At 42.0% G+C, this 23,003-nt stretch overlaps 1 protein-coding gene and 1 long non-coding RNA gene across 2 annotated transcripts in view; one reads left to right on the forward strand and one right to left on the reverse strand.

Moving 5' to 3' along the window:
* Positions 1–23,003, reverse strand: part of EXPH5 (exophilin 5) — a 95,154-nt gene that overhangs the window by 7,972 nt on the left and 64,179 nt on the right. Inside the window, exons 4-5 of the mRNA XM_025356449.1 lie at positions 19,558–19,606; positions 9,608–9,746 (exon numbers count right to left, since the gene is read on the reverse strand). Coding sequence (XP_025212234.1) covers positions 9,608–9,746; positions 19,558–19,606 — 188 coding nt within the window. The remainder of the gene's footprint in view (positions 1–9,607; positions 9,747–19,557; positions 19,607–23,003) is intronic.
* LOC112606249 lies at positions 337–9,085 on the forward strand. The gene is made up of 2 exons (XR_003115620.1): positions 337–395; positions 8,722–9,085. It is a non-coding gene; the product is annotated as an uncharacterized LOC112606249 (long non-coding RNA).

Here is a 23,003-nt window from a genome sequence, read left to right on the forward strand (position 1 = left end):
ATAATCATTTATAATTTTATTTTTTATCATATTATCATAAATGTTATAACATGAATTTTGATTACATTTTTAAGATAGTCTGACTTTTACAAGACTATAGTGAAAATTTATTTCCTGTTTTTTCAAAGTGAACTTTCCATAACGCCCTAAGGAAATAGAACTATATTCTTGTAACAATGAATTTTAATCATGGTTTTTTTTAGTGCATCTAAAGCGTACTGAGTTTTTCTAAGATATGGGCTAGTAATAAAAGGGAACTAATAATGCAGACATTGAATAACTAGACAATTGTTAGTGTTGTTAAGCCTTGTCTTTTCATTTCTTTCATGTCACTAGGTTGCTACAATATTTCCAGCTGTGTATACCTCCTGGGATCATAATAGAAATGAGCCTCTGTAAGTAGCATATGATTTCTAGGTTGTACTGTAAAACAGTATTACCACCAAAAGCTTAGCACCTAATTTATGAACATACTTAGGTGGATGGGGGATTCGAGCAATATATATAATTAAAAGTGCCAGATAATATTATTAAATGATATACCAATGGTAGATTTTTTTTTTCTGGAAAAATTAATACCTGTTAACACTCCTATAAAACAGCACTTTCTGTGTGTCAGGCAGAGTCCTAAACACTTAATATATTAACTCATTAAATCCTCACACCACCTTAGAAGGTTGGTCCTATTACTATTATTATTCTACAATGAGGAAACGGAAGCAAGAAGAGATTAAGCAAATTCCTAAGATCACACAGCGCTGGGATTTGAACCTAGACCGTCTGTTTCCTGAGTCCATGCATAAGACCACTGTGCAATGCAACCTCTGTGTCCATGCATACGACCACTGTGCAATGCAGCCTCTGTGTCCATGCATACAACCACTGTGCAATGCAACCTCTGTGTCCATGCATACGACCACTGTGCAATGCAACCTCTGTGCCATAAAAGCTCACTTTTTAGCCGGGCACAGTGGCTGACGCCTGTAATCCCAGCCCTTTGGGAGGCCAAAGCAGGCAGATCACGAGGTCAGGAGATCGAGACCATCCTGGCTAACACGGTGAAACCCCGTCTCTACTAAAAATACAAAAAATTAGCCGGGTGTGGTGGCAGGCGCCTGTAGTCCCAGCTACTTGGGAGGCTGAGAATTCTCCTGCTGAGGCAGGAGAATGGTGTGAACCTGGGAGGCAGAGCTTGCAGTGAACCGAGATGGTGCCACTGCACTCTAGCCTGGGCGACAGAGCGAGACTCTGTCTCAAAAAAAAAAAAAAACAAAAAAAAAACCCAGGAAAAAAACCCTCACTTTTCATATTTTGCTCTTTATGAACCATACAGATGATTTTACTGTGAGATGAGCTCATAGTTTTAAAAAGCTGCTGTTGTCAAATAATGATTACTTTTCTCTCAGGAGCAAAGTTGGGGGTGATGTCAAAGTCAGTGCCCAGGGGCCTCCTTATGATAACTGAAGACCTAGACCAAGCCCAGACCCAGGGCTCTTGCTCTCTAGGACCACAGCCTCTGTGATCTCAGACAAGCCTGTGTTACCTTTTGGTGACACAGTTGGCTTTTCTTTGAATTGTATCAATTTAATTGTACTTGACATGTTTTCCTCAATAAAAACCCATTAGACTTTGAATAGAATCATAATCTTTTGAGGTTTGTAGACTCTCTAAGACCTACTCTATAATAGATATAGTTTAGTATATTCATGTTCAATAAATACGAAGAAATTAAAAATTTTATTTCAACTGTATAATGACAGGAAATGTAAGTGTCTGAGAACACATAGGTGAAATGTACATACAACATGCCAATTATGTTAGGGCAGATGCCAAAGGGATTTAAAAAAAATCTGTTCTGAAGATGGCCGAATAGGAACAGCTCCAGTCTCCAACTCCCAGCACGAGCGACACAGAAGACCGGTGATTTCTGCATTTTCAACTGAGGTACTGGGTTCATCTCACTGGGGAGTGCCGGACGATCGGTGCTGGTCAGCTGCTGCAGCCCGACCAGCGAGAGCTGAAGCAGGGCGAGGCATCGCCTCACCTGGGAAGCGCAAGGGGGAAGGGAATCCCTTTTCCTAGCCAGGGGAACTGAGACACACAACACCTGGAAAATCGGGTAACTCCCACCCCAATATTGCGCTTTAAGCAAACAGGCACACCAGGAGATCATATCCCACACCTGGCCGGGAGGGTCCCACGCCCACGGAGCCTCCCTCATTGCTAGCACAGCAGTCTGTGATCTACCGGCAAGGCAGCAGCGAGGCTGGGGGAGGGGCGCCCGCCATTGCTGAGGCTTAAGTAGGTAAACAAAGCTGCTGGGAAGCTCCAACTGGGTGGAGCTCACAGCAGCTCAAGGAAACCTGCCTGTCTCTGTAGACTCCACCTCTGGGGACAGGGCACAGCTACACAACAACAACAACAACAACAACAACAAAGCAGCAGAAAGCTCTGCAGACGCAAACGACTCTGTCTGACAGCTTTGAAGAGAGCAGTGGATCTCCCAACACGGAGGTTGAGATCTGAGAAGGGACAGACTGCCTGCTCAAGTGGGTCCCTGACCCCTGAGTAGCCTAACTGGGAGACATCCCCCACTAGGGGCAGTCTGACACCCCACACCTCACAGGGTGGAGTACACCCCTGAGAGGAAGCTTCCAAAGCAAGAATCAGACAGGTACACTCGCTGTTCAGAAATATTCTATCTTCTGCAGCCTCTGCTGCTGATACCCAGGCAAACAGGGTCTGGAGTGGACCTCAAGCAATCTCCAACAGACCTACAGCTGAGGGTCCTGACTGTTAGAAGGAAAACTATCAAACAGGAAGGACACCTACACCAAAACCCCATCAGTACATCACCATCATCAAAGACCAGAGGCAGATAAAACCACAAAGATGGGGAAAAAGCAGGGCAGAAAAGCTGGAAATTCAAAAAATAAGAGCACATCTCCCCCGGCAAAGGAGCGCAGCTCATCGCCAGCAACGGATCAAAGCTGGACGGAGAATGACTTTGACGAGATGAGAGAAGAAGGCTTCAGTCCATCAAATTTCTCAGAGCTAAAGGAGGAATTACGTACCCAGCGCAAAGAAACTAAAAATCTTGAAAAAAAAGTGGAAGAATTGACGGCTAGAGTAATTAATGCAGAGAAGGTCATAAACGAAATGAAAGAGATGAAAACCATGACACGAGAAATACGTGACAAATGCACAAGCTTCAGTAACCGACTCGATCAACTGGAAGAAAGAGTATCAGCGATTGAGGATCAAATGAATGAAATGAAGCGAGAAGAGAAACCAAAAGAAAAAAGAAGAAAAAGAAATGAACAAAGCCTGCAAGAAGTATGGGATTATGTAAAAAGACCAAATCTACGTCTGATTGGGGTGCCTGAAAGTGAGGGGGAAAATGGAACCAAGTTGGAAAACACTCTTCAGGATATCATCCAGGAGAACTTCCCCAACCTAGTAGGGCAGGCCAACATTCAAATCCAGGAAATACAGAGAACGCCACAAAGATACTCCTCGAGAAGAGCAACTCCAAGACACATAATTGCCAGATTCACCAAAGTTGAAATGAAGGAAAAAATCTGAAGGGCAGCCAGAGAGAAAGGTCGGGTTACCCACAAAGGGAAGCCCATCAGACTCACAGCAGATCTCTCGGCAGAAACTCTACAAGCCAGAAGAGAGTGGGGGCCAATATTCAACATTCTTAAAGAAAAGAATTTTCAACCCAGAATTTCATATCCAGCCAAACTAAGTTTCATAAGTGAAGGAGAAATAAAATCCTTTACAGATAAGCAAATGCTTAGAGATTTTGTCACCACTAGGCCTGCCTTACAAGAGACCCTGAAGGAAGCACTCAACATGGAAAGGAACAACCGGTACCAGCCATTGCAAAAACATGCCAAAATGTAAAGACCATCGAGGCTAGGAAGAAACTGCATCAACTAACGAGCAAAATAACCAGTTAATATCATAATGGCAGGATCAAGTTCACACATAACAATCTTAACCTTAAATGTAAATGGACTAAATGCTCCAATGAAAAGACACAGACTGGCAAACTGGATAAAGAGTCAAGACCCATCAGTCTGCTGTATTCAGGAGACCCATCTCACACGCAGAGACATACATAGGCTCAAAATAAAGGGATGGAGGAAGATTTACCAAGCAAATGGAGAACAAAAAAAAGCGGGGGTTGCAATCCTAGTCTCTGATAAAACAGACTTTAAACCATCAAAGATCAAAAGAGACAAAGAAGGCCATTACATAATGGTAAAGGGATCAATTCAACAGGAAGAGCTAACTCTCCTAAATATATATGCACCCAATACAGGAGCACCCAGATTCATAAAGCAAGTCCTTAGAGACTTACAAAGAGACTTAGACTCCCATACAATAATAATGGGAGACTTCAACACTCCACTGTCAACATTAGACAGATCAACAAGACAGAAAGTGAACAAGGATATCCAGGAATTGAACTCATCTCTGCAGCAAGCAGACCTAATAGACATCTATAGAACTCTCCACCCCAAATCAACAGAATATACATTCTTCTCAGCACCACATCGTACTTACTCCAAAATTGACCACATAATTGGAAGTAAAGCACTCCTCAGCAAATGTACAAGAACAGAAATTATAACAAACTGTCTCTCAGACCACAGTGCAATCAAACTAGAACTCAGGACTAAGAAACTCAATCAAAACTGCTCAACTACATGGTAACTGAACAACCTGCTCCTGAATGACTACTGGGTACATAACGAAATGAAGGCAGAAATAAAGATGTTCTTTGAAACCAATGAGAACAAAGATACAACATACCAGAATCTCTGGGACACATTTAAAGCAGTGTGTAGAGGGAAATTTATAGCACTAAATGCCCACAAGAGAAAGCAGGAAAGATCAAAAATTGACACTCTAACATCGCAATTAAAAGAACTAGAGAAGCAAGAGCAAACACATTCCAAAGCTAGCAGAAGGCAAGAAATAACTAAGATCAGAGCTGAACTGAAGGAGATAGAGACACAAAAAACCCTCCAAAAAATCAATGAATCCAGGAGTTGGTTTTTTGAAAAGATCAACAAAATTGACAGACCACTAGCAAGACTAATAAAGAAGAAAAGAGAGAAGAATCAAATCGACGCAATTAAAAATGATAAAGGGGATATCACCACCGACCCCACAGAAATACAAACTACCATCAGAGAATACTATAAACACCTCTACGCAAATAAACTGGAAAACCTAGAAGAAATGGATAATTTCCTGGACACTTACACTCTTCCAAGACTAAACCAGGAAGAAGTTGAATCCCTGAATAGACCAATAGTAGGCTCTGAAATTGAGGCAATAATTAATAGCCTACCAACCAAAAAAAGTCCAGGACCAGATGGATTCACAGCTGAATTCTACCAGAGGTATAAGGAGGAGTTGGTACCATTCCTTCTGAAACTATTCCAATCAATAGAAAAAGAGGGAATCCTCCCTAACTCATTTTATGAGGCCAACATCATCCTGATACCAAAGCCTGGCAGAGACACAACAAAAAAAGAGAATTTTAGACCAATATCCCTGATGAACATCGATGCAAAAATCCTCAATAAAATACTGGCAAACCGGATTCAACAACACATCAAAAAGCTTATCCACCATGATCAAGTGGGCTTCATCCCTGGGATGCAAGGCTGGTTCAACATTCGCAAATCAATAAACATAATCCAGCATATAAACAGAACCAAAGACAAGAACCACATGATTATCTCAATAGATGCAGAAAAGGCTTTTGACAAAATTCAACAGCCCTTCATGCTAAAAACGCTCAATAAATTCGGTATTGATGGAACGTACCTCAAAATAATAAGAGCTATTTATGACAAACCCACAGCCAATATCATACTGAATGGGCAAAAACTGGAAAAATTTCCTTTGAAAACTGGCACAAGACAGGGATGCCCTCTCTCACCACTCCTATTCAACATAGTGTTGGAAGTTCTGGCTAGGGCAATTAGGCAAGAGAAAGAAATCAGGGGTATCCAGTTAGGAAAAGAAGAAGTCAAATTGTCCCTGTTTGCAGATGACATGATTGTATATTTAGAAAACCCCATTGTCTCAGCCCAAAATCTCCTTAAGCTGATAAGCAACTTCAGCAAAGTCTCAGGATACAAAATTAATGTGCAAAAATCACAAGCACTCTTATACACCAATAACAGACAAACAGAGAGCCAAATCATGAATGAACTTCCATTCACAATTGCTTCAAAGAGAATAAAATACCTAGGAATCCAACTTACAAGGGATGTAAAGGACCTCTTCAAGGAGAACTACAAACCACTGCTCAGTGAAATAAAAGAGGACACAAACAAATGGAAGAACATACCATGCTCATGGATAGGAAGAATCAATATCGTGAAAATGGCCATACTGCCCAAGGTAATTTATAGATTCAATGCCATCCCCATCAAGCTACCAATGAGTTTCTTCACAGAATTGGAAAAAACTGCTTTAAAGTTCATATGGAACCAAAAAAGAGCCCGCATCTCTAAGACAATCCTAAGTCAAAAGAACAAAGCTGGAGGCATCACGCTACCTGACTTCAAACTGTACTACAAGGCTACAGTAACGAAAACAGCATGGTACTGGTACCAAAACAGAGATATAGACCAATGGAACAGAACAGAGTCCTCAGAAATAATACCACACATCTACAGCCATCTGATCTTTGACAAACCTGAGAGAAACAAGAAATGGGGAAAGGATTCCCTATTTAATAAATGGTGCTGGTAAAATTGGCTAGCCATAAGTAGAAAGCTGAAACTGGATCCTTTCCTTACTCCTTATACGAAAATTAATTCAAGATGGATTAGAGACTTAAATGTTAGACCTAATACCATAAAAATCCTAGAGGAAAACCTAGGTAGTACCATTCAGGACATAGGCATGGGCAAAGACTTCATGTCTAAAACACCAAAAGCAACGGCAGCAAAAGCTAAAATTGACAAATGGGATCTCATTAAACTAAAGAGCTTCTGCACAGCAAAAGAAACTACCATCAGAGTGAACAGGCAACCTACAGAATGGGAGAAAATTTTTGCAATCTACTCATCTGACAAAGGGCTAATATCCAGAACCTACAAAGAACTCAAACAAATTTACAAGAAAAAAACAAACAACCCCATCAAAAAGTGGGCAAAGGATATGAACAGACATTTCTCAAAAGAAGACATTCATACAGCCAACAGACATATGAAAAAATGCTCATCATCACTGGCCATCAGAGAAATGCAAATCAAAACCACAATGAGATACCATCTCACACCAGTTAGAATGGCGATCATTAAAAAGTCAGGAAACAACAGGTGCTGGAGAGGATGTGGAGAAATAGGAACACTTTTACACTGTTGGTGGGATTGTAAACTAGTTCAACCATTATGGAAAACAGTATGGCGATTCCTCAAGGATCTAGAACTAGATGTACCATATGACCCAGCCATCCCATTACTGGGGATATACCCAAAGGATTATAAATTATGCTGCTATAAAGACACATGCACACGTATGTTTATTGCAGCACTATTCACAATAGCAAAGACTTGGAATCAACCCAAATGTCCATCAGTGACAGATTGGATTAAGAAAATGTGGCACATATACACCATGGAATACTATGCAGCCATAAAAAAGGATGAGTTTGCGTCCTTTGTAGGGACATGGATGCAGCTGGAAACCATCATTCTTAGCAAACTATCACAAGAACAGAAAACCAAACACCGCATGTTCTCACTCATAGGTGGGAACTGAACAATGAGATCACTTGGATTCAGGAAGGGGAACATCACACACCGGGGCCTATCATGGGGAGGGGGGAGGGGGGAGGGATTGCATTGGGAGTTATACCTGATGTAAATGACGAGTTGATGGGTGCAGCACACCAACATGGCACAAGTATACATATGTAACAAACCTGCACGTTATGCACATGTACCCTACAACTTAAAGTATAATAATAATAAATAAATTAAAAAAAAAAAAAATCTGTTCTGGATTTTTCCCTATCCTATTTTATTTGCAAGTTGGTGTTATTAAGTTTGTACAACCAAAAGAAAAACTGATCTTGAATGTTAAGGATATGTAATTAAGGAATTCTTTAGGGAATAAATCTGTCAATGTTTTAGTGAAAAATATTTATTTTTCCCTAGGACCTGAAATAATTTGTTCCCTATAGCCACAATAAAATAAGCAATGCTGAGGTATAAGGTGGGGCAAACAAAACAAAACAAAACAAAACAAAACTGCATAATGAATAAAAATCTATCTTTAAAACAAATTATAATGAAAATCTCTTTGATGTCCATTCTCCCTTTCAAGCTGTTTATGTTTTTCTTTCCCCTTAAAGTCTTGGCTGACTACAAAAGCAGAATGTATTTACAACAGAAAATACAGAAAAGTATAACAATATAGGTAAATCGCCAGGAATTCTACCTAGAGGTAACCACTCTTAACATTCCCATGACAGGATTTTAAATTAAAGCCACTTAGAATCCCAGATTAACAATGCTATTTACTCACCACTCCTGACATCAGAACAATTCCTGTTCTGCTTCTCTATATTATTTTCAGAAAGGCCACATTATTATTACTTTTTTCATTCCACAAACAGTAGCTCTCCTCTTCCAAAAAAACCTTCTTTTGGAACAAAGATTTTCCTCTGTTCTCTGCCAGGAAGCATCTGACTGAAGAAAGCCCCTATGTTGACTGTCCAGCTGACTGTCTTCCCGACTGCTGTACCACATGATAGGGGCCAGGCGATGGTACTGCCTTTGCAAACTAAATGTAGTTCCTCAAGGTGAAGCTGGTGGTGAGTTCAGAGTTACCTTTTCAAATGGTCGGGCTTATACAGAATAACCTTTGTAAAAGTGAACTATGATCAGATAGTGATAAGGTACACGTGCATTTGGAATGCCACTGCTTTTGGAACCTGTTTCAGTTTTTATCATCATACAAGGTTAATTGTCTAATGAATTAGATTTTATCAGAGTGTATTTCGGTCCTAATCTGGAACAATAAAAGTCTATTAAACAGCAAACTTTGTAGATGTATTTCCTAAAGACGTATTTCCTTTTTACCTGAGGTTAATTTTTTTTTTTTCCAAGATGGAGTCTTGCTCTCTCACCCAGGCTGGAATGCAGTGGCACGATCTCAACTCACTGCAACTTCTGCCTCCCAGGTTCAAGCAATTCTCCTGCCTCAGTCTCCCGAGTAGCTGAGATTACAGGTGCATGCCACCATGCCTAGCTAATTTTTGTATTATTTTCAGTAGAGATGGGGTCTCGAACTCTGACCCCTGTGGTTAAATATTAAACATCATTACTACTCCATATATTTATCTGTCCTTGATTTGAGAATATTTGCTCAGATTATATTTAATCATAAGTTCTTAATACTTGTGTTAATAACATGTCAGCATCCTCTTCAAATAAGCTAAACAGGAGGACGTAAAAATTAAAGTACAGAGTTTGATATGTTTTGAGTAGTATAATACAAACTAGTTATTGTTTACTTCCTTTAGTACCAGTAGTTGCAAAGGCAATTTAATGCATGAACTTACCTTGGAAAAACTCATTCTCCAGCAGTGAAGCGTCCCACGGCGGAGGCATGCCACTCTCCTCCCTCATGACTGCTGGCTTTGGGACAAATGCACTGTCAACTAGTTGATTTTCCAGAGGTGAACTGTATATTTTTGTCTGCTAATTTTAAAGTAGAGAACACTATATTATTTCTGAGCCTTCACCAGTCAAAATACTCACACGCTCCCACAAAACTGTCCCAAGCTTAAAAATATTAGTCTGAGGACTATAAATCCATTTTTCTAATATTTATTTCTCAATTTACAATGTGTTGTTTTTGCCATTTGTAACTGACCTGCAACTTCTCTATACCTACATTAATTCTTTCAATGATGAGACTTCAGGCACGGTACTGAGCCTCTCTCTGCCAAAGTTTCCTACAAACTTGACACAGCACTGTCAGAGGCGTTTGAATCAGGGCAACTCCATTTCGAATAGGGGCTGGGTAAAACGAGGCTGAGACCTACTGGGCTGCATTCCCAGCCGGTTAAGGCGTTCTAAGTCACAGGATGAGACTGGAGGTCGGCCCAAGGTACAGGTCATAAAGATCTTGCTGATAAAACAGGTTGCACTAAAGAAGCCGGCTAAAACCCACCAAATACCAAGATGGCAACAAGAGGGACCTCTCCTGTTGTCCTCACTGCTACACTCCCGCCAGCGCCATGACAGTTTCAAATGGCATGGCAATGTCAGGAAGTTACCCTATATGGGCTAAAAAGGGGAGGAATGAATAAGCCACCCCTTGTTTAGCATAATACCATCAAGAAATAATCATAAAAATGGGCAACCAGCAGCCCTCGGGGCTGCTCTATGAGATAGCCATTCTTTTATTCCTTTACTTTCTTAATAAACTTGCTTTCACTTTACAGACTCGACCTGAATTCCTTCTTGTGCGAGATCCAAGAACCCTCTCTTGGGGTTCTGGATCCAGACCTTTTTCTGGTAACATCTTCCTGGCCACCACGGAAGGAACAATACTAAGGAAACCTTCCAACCAAAGGCTAACTTTGGGTAAGTGGTGGGGTGCGGTAACAGCATTACATAGATCTTAGTGGGGGTTACTTGCAGAGAGGAAAGAAATTGACCCCTCTCGAGTTTGGAGTGCTGTCTCCATGGCTCCAATGGCTTGGATTTTGGATTTCCTAACGATGTATGTTTTTTTCAAGACTCTGTTAGCTAGAACTCTTAGTGGACCTTAAGATTTGTGAACTTGGCCGCGTGTGGTGGCTCATGCCTATAATCCCAGCACTTTGAGAGGCCAAGGTGGGCAGATCACTTGAGGCCAGGAGTTCAAAACCAGCCTGGCCAACATGGTGAAACCCCTGTCTCTACTAAAAATACAAAAATTAGCTGGATGTGGTGGCCAGTGCCTATAATCCCAGCTACTCTGGAAGCTGGGCCAGGAGAATCACTTGAACTTGGAAGGCGGAAGTTGTAGTGAGCTAAAATCACGCCACTGCACACCAGCCTGGGCAACAGAGCAAGACTCCATCTCAAAAAAAAAAAAAAAACCCACAAGAAAACAAAAATACAAAAATTAGCTGGATGTGGTGGCAGATGCCTGTAATCCCAGCTACCTGGGAGGCTGAGGCAGGAGAATCGCTTGAACCGGGCAGGTGGAGGTTGTAGTGAGCTAAGATGACACCACTGTACTCCAAGCTGAGAGACAGAGGGAGACTCTGTCTCAAAAAAAAATATGAAATAACATAAAATAAATAAAAAATAAAAATAAATTGTGAACCTGAGGATTTAGGGGGAAAAATGTGTTTCCATTAGAGGTCATCTAGAATAGAGGTCCCTGACCCCTGGGCCGCAGACTGGTACTGATCTGTGGCCTGTTAGGAATCAGGCTGCACAGTGTGGGGTAAGGGGCGAGCATTACCTCCTGAGCTCCGCTTCCAGTCAGCTTAGCCCCGGGATTAGGCCTTAGATTCTCACAGGAGGGCGAACCCTACTATGAACTGCGCATGCGAAGGATGTAGGTTGTGCTCTCCTTATGAGAATCTAAGGCCTGATGATCAGAGGTGGAAGTTTCATTCCCAAACCATCCACCAGCCCTTTCCGTGGAAAAGTTGTTTTCCATGAAGTGGGTCCCTGGTGCCAAAAAGGTTGTGGACTGCCTATCTAGAATGGTAGAATCCCTCAGACGGCCATAAGGAGCTGATTTGGTAGTTCTGAAACGAAGGCACTCAAGGGTATGACTGTATAAATAATAAATGGCTTAAAAAAAAACCCTATTGCTAGTTTTCAGTGAAAGGATTTAGGAGAATGATATAGAACTAAATTTGTTTTCCTTTATTATTATTTTTTATTTTATTTATTTTTTTCGAGGTGGAGTCTAGCTCTGTCGCCCAGGCTGGAGTGCAGTGGTGCAATCTCGGCTCACTGCAACCTCCACCTCCCTGGTTCAAGCAATTCCCCTGCCTCAGCCTCCCGAGTAGCTGGATTACAGGCGCCCGCCACTACACCTGGCTAATTTTTTTGTATTTTTAGTAGAGATGGGGTTTCACCATATTGGCCAGACTGGTCTTGAACTCCTGACCTCAGGCAATCCTCCTGCCTCAGCCCTGCAAAGTGCTGGGATTACAGGCGTAAGCCACCTCACCCAGCTATTATTATTATTATTATTATTTTTACTAACAAATGTTCATCTTAATTTCATAAAATCTAATCACTGCCCTACTTTCAAGCTTTTGTCTTCAGAACCTTGCGAACATTATCCACTCCCAAGCCTTCACTTTCTTGTGCCAAAACTCCATTTGCATTTCCTTTGTCAAACTGGCTCTGTCACTCATGACTGCACTTTAACTCATCCTACACTCACCCACTTCCCTTTACAGTCTTTATTTTCAGCTCACTCTGCTACCCAGTCCTTGCCTCTTGAATCCCTCTCCCCCACCTCAAAATTTCCCTTTCTATTTGACCTTCACCACTACATTTCATCATTTCATCTCATCTTTCAAGCCTAAGACCACACGCCCATCCTTTCCAAAGCTCCAACTTCTTAATTTCTCCATAACAGGTCTGTCCGATTCCACAGTGCCGGTTCTCTTAACTCCTACATTTCTCACGACCTTGTATTTTCACTCCTGCTTGTTTTCTTTCTCAAGGTCTAGGTCAGTTATTTCCTACAGAAACCTGCCCAAATTTCATTGACCTATGGTTTTCAGTTCTATGAGCAAGCCACGGTTGACCACTCACAAAGGAGATTTATTAATAAGAAAGGAGTGCTCCCATGATAACTTATTGGTCACTGAATATGATTTAGCATACTTACATAAAATTCAGAAGTAAACAAATGTTAAAAGCAAAACACAATTATAATGGGATACTGATTGGAGGTAATAAAACCTCAAACTAATCATTTGAGAAATCAGATCAGTTAAAGTTAATTCTTTTTACCCTACATCAAATTGTTCCCTTTTGTCTGTCCAACTCAGAGGTTACCCTACATCACTAATTGTTGTTAGTGATATAACAATTCATTACAGATCTTATAAATCCATTCTTCTCAAATCTTCAGTTTTGGTAGTTGGTGCAAAGTAGATATATCTGATTAAGAGAACAGCAGGCATTCTCGACCATTTAACACCCAAACAATCTATTCTCTGTGTATGTAGACCAGTACATTCCTTGTGGCCCCCAGGATCACATGCCTTTGTAATGATAATTTACAGTGAAATGAAAAGTACATGAACTGAGGGGTCATGTGAAGAGATGACCCTCTCTAGGTTGGGAAGAATTACTACCTTCTAGAGACCCTGAGTGTAATTTCCTCTGGTTTTATTTCGCCCAGACCCTCTACTTCAAGACCTACCCTACTCAAACAACATGTTCAGGATGCTTTCAACACACAGAGATGTAAATTATACAGCTAACAAGAGAAAATACTGAGGTTTCATTTACACTCAACTGTAACTCTGCAAGGGTGACGTTAGTGATTAAAAAAAAACAAAAGGAACTGTTAGTCAATAGTAGGTATCAGACATAAAGATTGAAAACTATCACTACCCTATAGACACCTAATTTTTATTTAAGCTATGTGTGAGATATTATTATTGTTGTTAGCAGCAGCAACTGAACATTGATTATTCTAGGCAATGTGTTAAGGGCTTTATGTGAGTTACTTCAGTTCATTTAGTTTTAACTACCCTGTGGAGTTGGTATTCTTATTATCCCTACTTTGAGAAAACTGAGGTTTCAAGAGGTCAGGTCATTTGCCTTTGGTCACACTGGTGTGGGGAGGAGGTTCATTTCCAGTCTGTCAGATTCCAGAGCCAATGCTGAAATACCTCATTCTACACACGATCAAGTTTTGCAGCTCTTGGCTTATTAGTGCATTACATCCCTGTAGCAGGCATTCTTTGAAGCCAAACACAGACCATAGAGCTGCTGGGAGGCTCCTGAAGTTTCTTATGACCTAGAAGAGAAGTACATCTCTCCAGGGCCCAGAGCAGACACTGACTGATCCTCCTCAGGGCTCAGTTTTGGACTCAGAAGCCCCCTCAAAATAATGCTCCACGCTTTGGAGTTGTCATAAAAGGTGAAGCCTATTTCCCATCCCTGGCCTAGAGGATGAGGAGGTTCAAACACTTCTTTGTAGCACAACTGTGTCAAAATCCTTTCCAATTTTTTTTTTTTTTAGACAGGGACTTGCTCCATCACCCAGGGTGGAGTGCAGCGGTGCAATCACAGCTCACTGTAACCCCGAACTCCCCGCTCAAGCAATCCTCCCACTTCAGCCTCTTGAGTAGCTGGGGCTGCACATGTGTGCTACCACGCCTGACTAATTTTTTAATGTTTTGTAGAAATGGGGTTGCTGTGTTGCCCAGGCTGGTCTCAAATTCCTGGGCTCAAGCAACCCTCTCTTACCTTGGCATCCTAAAGTGCTGGGATTACAGGCATGAGCCACCAAGCCCAGCCTCCAACTTTCTTGTATTTGAACAAAATTACTCATTTATTTTTAATATATTTAAAACTATCCCCTCTCACTGAATCCTTATAACAAATTTGTGAATTAACTAGGAATTATCATTCCCATTTTTTCAGATGAGGAAACTGTATCTCATGTAAGTGCCTTACTGAAGTCACATTAGTAATCTATATGGTGGCACTGGCTACTCATACCCATATGATCTGATCCCAAGCCCTCTTCTTTCCATTATGTTTTTTTTTTTTGTTTTTTTTGTTTTTGCTGTTATTTCACTAATGTATATATCTTCAGTTAGATGGTAAACTCTCTGAAGAAAGGAACCTTGTCTGAGACATTCCATGCCTTTCATTGTATATGGCATGATACTTTGCACATAGTTATGAACTGATTTATGATATACCAAGGTAGAAAACTAACTATATAAGGCTGGGTGTGGTGGCTCACGCCTGTAATCTCAGCATTTTGGGAGGCCAAGGCGGGCAGATCGCTTGAGTTCCAGAGTTCAAGACCATCCTGGGCAACATGGTGAAACTCTGTCTCTACCAAAAATACAAAAACTTAGCAGGCTTGATGGCACATGTCTATGGTCTCAGCTACTTGGGAGGCTGAAGTGGGAGGATCGCTTAAGCCCTGGGGGCAGATGTTGCAGCAAGCTAAGATTGTGCCACTGCACTCCAGCCTGGGTGACAGAGTGAGACTCCATCTCAAAAAATAAAGAAAACTAATTATATAAGATGACTAGTATTTATTATTACAGAAATTGAGACACTGAAGATTTGTAATATTAGGCTTCAGAAAAGCATGTTGGAGGCAGGACAGCATAGTGGTTAAGCACACGAGCCTACATAGGTTCCAATCCTGGCTCTGCCCATTAATATTTATACGACTTTGGGCAAGTTATCTAATCCCATCGTACCTTCGTTTCTTTCTTGGTGAAAGGAAAATAACAGCAACAGTAACAATACCCATTGCATAGGGTTGCTGTAAGAATTGGGTGAATTAATATTAATAGCTGTGATGCATTTAGAATGAGGTCTAGCACTTAATAATCCTTACTGTTGCTGCTACTATTCTTTGGTGGTTATAGAGAATTTCCTGGAGGACTCCTGTTGATGCTGGCAGCCCAATGAGGTAGAAAAGTATCCCACAGGATGAGAGGCCAGTTGCAAAATGCTGGCTTTCAGGATCTCAGTTACATGGTACATAAAATAGGCTGAACAAAATGAGGCCTTTTACACAACTCCAATTCACTCTACTGATATTGTCTGCCATTCTGACCTGACTAGACAAACAAACCTCTGTCATAGAGTAGCCTTAGAGTACCTGAGAACTTCTTAGGGCAGCCAAACCTGTGGAACAGCTGTCAGGGCTGAAGCCTAAACTCACTGATACTATCAAATGCCTTGGTAAAATCAACAAATTAATTTTTCAAGGTGTTCCTGAATTTGTTCCATGTCTGTTTTCCTGCACAGGTCATATCCACCAATGTAGCTGCAGCTTAAAACCACTCATTCATTTCTTCTTTCAGTTACTGAGTGCTCAGTTTGTGCCAGGCAGTGGGGATACACAGGCTGATATGGTTTGGCTGTGTCACCAACCAAATCTCGTCTTGAATTGTAGCTCCTATAATTCCCACGTGTTGTGGGAGGGACCCAGGGGGAGATGACTGAATCACAGGGGCGGTTTCCCCCATACTGTTCTCGTGGTAGTGGATAAGTCTCACGAGATCTGATGGTTTTATAAGGGGCTTCCCCTTTAGCTTGGCTCTCGTTCTCTCTTGTCTGCCACCATGTAAGATGTGACTTTCACCTTCCGCCATGATTGTGAGGCCTCCTCAGCCACATGGGACTATGAGTCCATTAAGCCCCTTTTTCTTTAAATTACCCAGTCTCGGATATCTCTTTATCAGCAGCATAAATTCAAACTAATACACAGGCCCTGCCTGAGGAGCTCACACCAGTCTGGACAAAGAGCCCAGTGTAAGAAGTGCCACATTGGAGGTGTGTTCCTAAGGGTACAGAGCTGGCAGTATCACTGGACAGTAGCCAGAGTTTGTTCAGGGATAAGGAGTAGTCAAGTGGCCCAGGCGTGCTCCTAAACATCCTGCAATACACAGGAGTCCAAAATGTCAGTGGTGCTGAGGTTGAGAGAAACCCTGGGCTAGATGATCCCTAAGTGTTTCTCTAGCTCTAAAATTTCTATGTTTTCTGAAATTTCTGTGTTTCTTTTGCTTCTTTTAAGCTTATGCAAATGTTTAAGTAGCAGCTTCTTTTTTAAGTGGAAGATCATCTAATAATATAGTACAACTTCCCATGAAATGGTGGAATCTGCTTGTACCACTCCTGCCAGGCTGCCAACCAAGTGATGAGACGCTCATCACCTCACATCTTGGGGAGAATTGCTATGGCATCAGTGGTCAATTTCTGGCTCTCTGTGGGGTTGAGGGGCTAGAACTTCCTTGAGTAAGTAAGAGAAATCTACATGTCATGCAGAAGCCTTATTTTAGATAGTACTTAAAAAATTTAGAGATTTTTTTATCTTTTATTATTTTTATTATTTTTTCTTTTTATTATTTTTTATTATTTTTTTTATTTTTTTTCTTTTATTATTTTTTCCTTTTATTATTTTCTCTCTTTCCTTCCTTCCTTCCCTCCCTCCCTCTTTTCTTTCTTTCTTTCTTTCTTTCTTTCTTTCTTTCTTTCTTTCTTTCTTTCTTTCTTTCTTCCTTCCTTTCTTTCTCTTTCTTTCTTTCCTTCTTTCCTTCTTTCTTTCTTCCTTAGACAGGGTCTCTCTCTGTTGCCCAGGCTGTAGTACAGTGATGCAATCGTAGCTCACTGCAGCCTCCAACTCCTGGGCTCAAGTGATCCTTCCACCTCAGCTTCCTGATTAGCTGGTACTACAAGTGTGTGCCACCACACCTAGCTAATTAAAAGCTTTTTTTTTTTTTTGTAGAGACAGGGTCTCACTATGTTGCCCAAGCTGATCTCAAACTCCTGGCTTCAAGCAATCCTCCCACCCTGGCCTCCCAAAGTGTTGGGATTATAGGCATGAGCCACTCTTCTCAGCCTCTCTCTTCCTTTTCATAATAGCTATTCATGGGGAGCAACAATCACTGGGTTCCATTTCACTTATTCGCCTAGCTCTTGCCTTTTAGATTGACATGCTCCAAGCAGTGAAATGGTTACGTGCAAGTGGGAATCAGGACTGTCAAAGTAAGATGTCTATTAATCCCTAGACTGGATTTTCAAATCACCAAAACTTCAAATTAGCTCCACTTCCTCCAGGCGTTTGCCTTTCTTTTTACATGCCTTTTTTGCTTCAGACCCCATGGCTCTCAAACGGCAGAGGATGGTCAATCTGAATACTTGCCCTAGGAGAACCGAGAGTACAGAAGCATCCTGTACAGAAGCATCCTGGGGCAGGGCTCTGTCCTCTCAGAGGGCAGAGCTGGATGGGGGGGTCATGCCACTTCAGTCCACTGCTCAGTTAAAGCAGAGTCTCTGCAGGTGGGGAGCAACTGGGGTCCATGTGCAAACAGGGCATCAGAGCTGAGGAGCTGCTGGCATTACTGACTTCCCGCTGTGGAGTTTCAGAAACCCAGGCTTTCTAATCCTGAGTCTATTACCAGGGTGACCTGGAGTGTGATCTTTAACTCTTTAAACCTCAATTTCCTCATCTTTAAATGGGGGAGAATAATAGTACCTATTTTATAGAGTTTCTCTGGGGATTAAATGAAATGATCTACGTCAAGTGCCTGGAGGACAGCAAGTTCTCCATTAGAGTGTAGCAATTTTTAATGCTGGTGTCATGGTTAGGGCTGAGGCACATACAGGAGAAAAATAGGGATCAGTGTTATCCAGAAAGAAGTAGTGTAAAGAACCTCTGTTTCCAGACGGGCGCAGTGACTCACGTCTGTAATCCCAGCACTTTGGGAGGTTGAGGCAGGAGGATCACTTGAGGCCAGGAGTTCAAGACCAGCCTGGCCAATATGGTGAAATGCTGTCTCTACTAAAAATATAGCTGGGCATGGTGGTGTGGCCCTGCAATCCCAGCTAATTGGGAGGCTAAGGCAGGGGAATTGCTTGAACCCTGGAGGTAGAGGTTACAGTGAGCCAAGATCGTACCACTGCACTCCAGTCTGGGTGACAGAGTAAGAAACTGTCTCAAAAACACAAAAACAAAAACCTCTGTTTAATGCACTCCTCCTCACCAGAATTTTACCTCATGCTTTTTGCAAAGAGAGAGGGAGACAGAGAGAGAGCAGAAAGAGAGACAGAGAGAAAGAAAAAGGGAGGTCCTGGTACTAAGGCTTTGATCCACTGATAAATATGTTTGCTTTCCTCCTGCACACTTTCAAAACCTTCCTAAAGGTGCCTTCCAAAACTCTCCATTTCTTTTAGCTCCAAACCATACAAGTTACACAGGAAGACACAGGCATGTGTAGACCAAAAGTTATGACCATGAAAAAGCAGAAACAGAACTCTTAAGCTTCTTTATCTTATCAGCATCTGAACACAGTGACAAATTTAAATTTTAGCCTCTGAGGAAGCGTCTCGCTGGGTCAACCCTCATGCAAACTTGCTCCTGCATCTCACCTATGAGTGGTTTCCTCTTTGAGTACAAATGATAACCACACTCAGAAAGGGTCTGGTCCAGACCCATCCTGGCTGGCAAACGTGGCTGTGGCTCCTCCTCTGGCCGCCTCCTCTGCCCAACCCCTCAGGGCTGTACGGGAGCAACACGTGGAAAAATATCAGAGATGCCACTGATGGCGTGAGTGGAAACATGATGGCCTCACTCCTTCCTGGCGAATTCCAGTACCAAAGTCAACTGGAAGCCAAATATAATTCGGAAAATTTGAACTCTTGAGGAGAAATCCAAGCTTCTAAAATAAATTTAAAACTGAGCCGAGGGGAATACTACTTAAATAGGTAGCCACCCTGGGATGACATAAATTCTGAATTTCTTAGGGTAACCTGTAGTTATCTGGTTACTTACCACAGCAGCTCCCCTCACAGGCACGGGAGGTCCTGCGTGGCCGTCGCATCTGTGGAAATAATTTGAAATGATTTCTTTGAAGAAGAGCCTAACTTTTACCAGGAGGAAAAATCAACAGCACATTTGCCATTAGATTTTGATATCTTGAGAAGATCTATTTCTAATTCACCGTAGAAAGATGTTTCTTCGTTAGTGCATTATTGAAGAAAAATAGAAACCATTTTCTATGATTGCATAGAATCAACGCTTTACATCTTTGTCCCTCAGGTAGCCTAGAAAAAATTACGTATTAGTGGATTTGCATTTGAGCACAACATAACACATAAAATATAATAGCTATGTTTGTTGCACTGTTTATTCTGTGTCAGGCTCGATCTTTGTGCATGTTAATTCATTTAGATACTTCACTCTCCTGAGATGGACATTATGGCTACTCCCATTTTACAGATGAGAAGATGGAGGTGCAGAGAAGTCAGAATACACAGTTAGTTGCTGAGCTAGGAGTTGGGCAAAGGCTGTCTGGATCCAGAGCCCTCTTTCTTTCCTTTTCTTTTTTGAGACGTAGTTTTGCTCTTTGTCGCCCAGGCTGGAGTGCAGTGGCACAATCTCGGCTCACTGCAACCTTCGCCTCCTGGGTTCAAGCAATTCTCCTGCCTCAGCCTCCCAAGTGGCTGGGATTACAGGCACCCACTACCATGCCTGGCTAATTTTTGTATTTTTAGTAGAGATGGGGTTTTATCATGTTGGCCAGGCTGGTCTCGAACTCCTGACTTCAGGTGATCCGCCCGCCTCGGCCTCCCAAAGTGCTGGGATTGGAGGTATGAGCCATGGTGCCTGGTCAGAGCCTTCTTTCTTACCCAGCACAGCATGCTGACTTTTTTTCCTAATGGGAAACAAATTTTCTGTTTCTTTGCATTTTTATTTTAAAGAGCAATTAAGTAATGACCAGATTTAACAGTACATAAGATAATTTTGTTTCTAAAAAAGAGAAAAAAACCACCACCACAACAACGAACATTGATGTTGATTTCTATAAAGATGCCTGACTTACTAGGAAACCATTCTGGAAGTGAACAAGTATTCTTTTTTTTTTCTTTTTTTGGTTATACTTTAAGTTCTAGGGTACACGTGCACAACGTGCAGGTTTGTTACATATGTATACATGTGCCATGTTCGTGTGCTGCACCCATTAACTCATCATTTACATTAGGTATATCTCCTAATGCTATCCCTCCCAGCTTCCCCTACCCCACGACAGGCCCTGGTGTGTGATGTTCCCCTTCCTGTGTCCAGGTGTTCTCATTGTGAACAAGTATTCTTTTAATATTTGTGTTGCTTTCTCAAATTCAATGAGAAGGTGACAAATTTAAGACCTAGGCCCAGAACTGAGATAAATTTTAATCTTTTATTTATTTATTTATTTGAGATAGGATCTCACTCTGACACCCAGGCTGGAGTGCAGTTGTGTGATCTCAGTACACTGTGGCCTCGACCTCCTGGGCTCAGGTCATCCTCCTACCTCAGCCTCCCAAAGTGCTGGGATTACAGGCATGAGCCACTGCGTCTGGCATAATCTTTTAAATCTATAGTCTGATGCCAAGAGGTTCTCTGTCTGAATTCAAGATTTAATAGACTGTCTAGGTGTGGTGGCTCCTGCCTATAATCCAGCACTTTGGGAGGCCGAGGTGGGTGGATCACTTGAGGCCAGGAGTTCGAGACCAGCCTGACCAACGTGGAGAAACCCTGTCTCTACTAAAAATACAAAATTAGCCAGGTGTAGTGGCAGGTGCCTGTAATCCCAGCTACACAGGAGGCTGAGGCAGGAGAATTGCTTGAACCCGGGATGCGGAGGTTGCAGTGAGCTGAGATTGCGCCATTGCACTCCAGCCTGGGCGAAAAGAGCAAAACTCTGTCTTAAAAAAAAAAAAAAAGATTTAATAGACTATAATGACTGAGTGCTCTGTATGAAATCAGGCCCTTTCCTCCACTGACAGAACAGTAATGGGGATCAAGAGTTAAAGAAACTGGGTCTCTAGGTCCAGATCAGTTAAAAGTGGCAAGGCACAGTTGTCCATTCAAACTTCTAGCTGCTTCATGGTTCATAAAAGTTGAACATAAAACCTGGGAGACGAAATAATTTTATATCCTTAAGATAACCACATGCATTTTATAGTTCAGCTCAGAGTCTTGCAGAAATTGAAATGAAAACTATGGATTTTTCCATATAACTCTGAAATACTGGATCTACTAATAATATCTAGGAGTTAAATACTGCTTTTATTTTTATTCTTCTTTTCCATACTCATTTATTGAGCCTGTTTTCCTCCTACACTCTGCATACTATGTTGAGCTCTTTGGAGGAAACAAATATGGCTTAGATAGGGACCCTGTTCTCTGAGAGCTTTTAGGAAACAGCAGATATGTAAAGAGCCAAACCCTAAGTCAAGACTTGATAAGGACGATGAAGAGGTGTAAGTAAAATGCATGGGAAATGCAGAGGGGCCAGCCAGCAAGCACTTCCTGGGACAAACAGGGAAGGCAATAGGAAGATGGCAGTGGAAGCGGTACAAGAGGCTAAAGAATAGCCTGAGCAAAAGCTTGGAGATGGGGGCACTGCAAGGGAGGTCAGGGACTGGCAAGTAATCCAATATGCCTGGAGCCAGGACTACATGCCAGACTGTGAAGGTTCTTTCCGGAATCCTGCTGGGCTACAGCCCTTACGGTGCTTCCCCACAGTCTGACACTCACCAGCTCACCAGGCACCCCTTCTGATTTGGAGTGAGGGCAGCAGGAGCAGGTTTCTGAGAATGGCAGGTGTGAGGGAGATGCAGCTAAAGGACCACAGGGTGCCTGGAGCACAGTTGGGATGCTACCACCAAGTGTGAGGGCGTGCAGCGAGTGGAAGGACACATGCTTGCCTAAGAGTGCCATGGTTGCGTGTGCTCCTATGGACTTGCGGAGAAGAGTATAGGACTCAGCAGTTTTCGGGGCCCAGAGTCTCTGCACCCACTCCCAGGCCTTCCCACAAGTTAATTTATGTTTCTGATGTGAAGAGTTTCCACTTGGAGAGTCAATAAAAGCAACAGTGGTATCATTAAAACTATGCTGGTAAAAGCCCCCTGGACTTGGTCATTTCAAGGGATACTAAGTTACCTCGTCTTCTGCATCTACCCACAAGTCCTATTGATGCTGTATCTGAGATATTTCACATATATCCCCACTTCTCCATCTCCAGTCATTCTGCCTGAGCGTCAACTTTCACAGTTTTTCTTCTGGACTCCTCTCCATCCTTCACACCACCAATAGAAAGATCTGTCTAAAATGCAAATTTGGTCTTATCAATCCCCTGCCTAAAAATCTTACAATAAAGTATTATCCAAAATCTTTTTTTTTTCTTGTTTTTTTTTTTTGAGACAGAGTCTCACTCTGTCGCCCAGACTGGAGTG

This window comes from Theropithecus gelada, chromosome 14, assembly GCF_003255815.1.
Source record: "Theropithecus gelada isolate Dixy chromosome 14, Tgel_1.0, whole genome shotgun sequence".
NCBI classification, from domain to species: domain Eukaryota; kingdom Metazoa; phylum Chordata; class Mammalia; order Primates; family Cercopithecidae; genus Theropithecus; species Theropithecus gelada.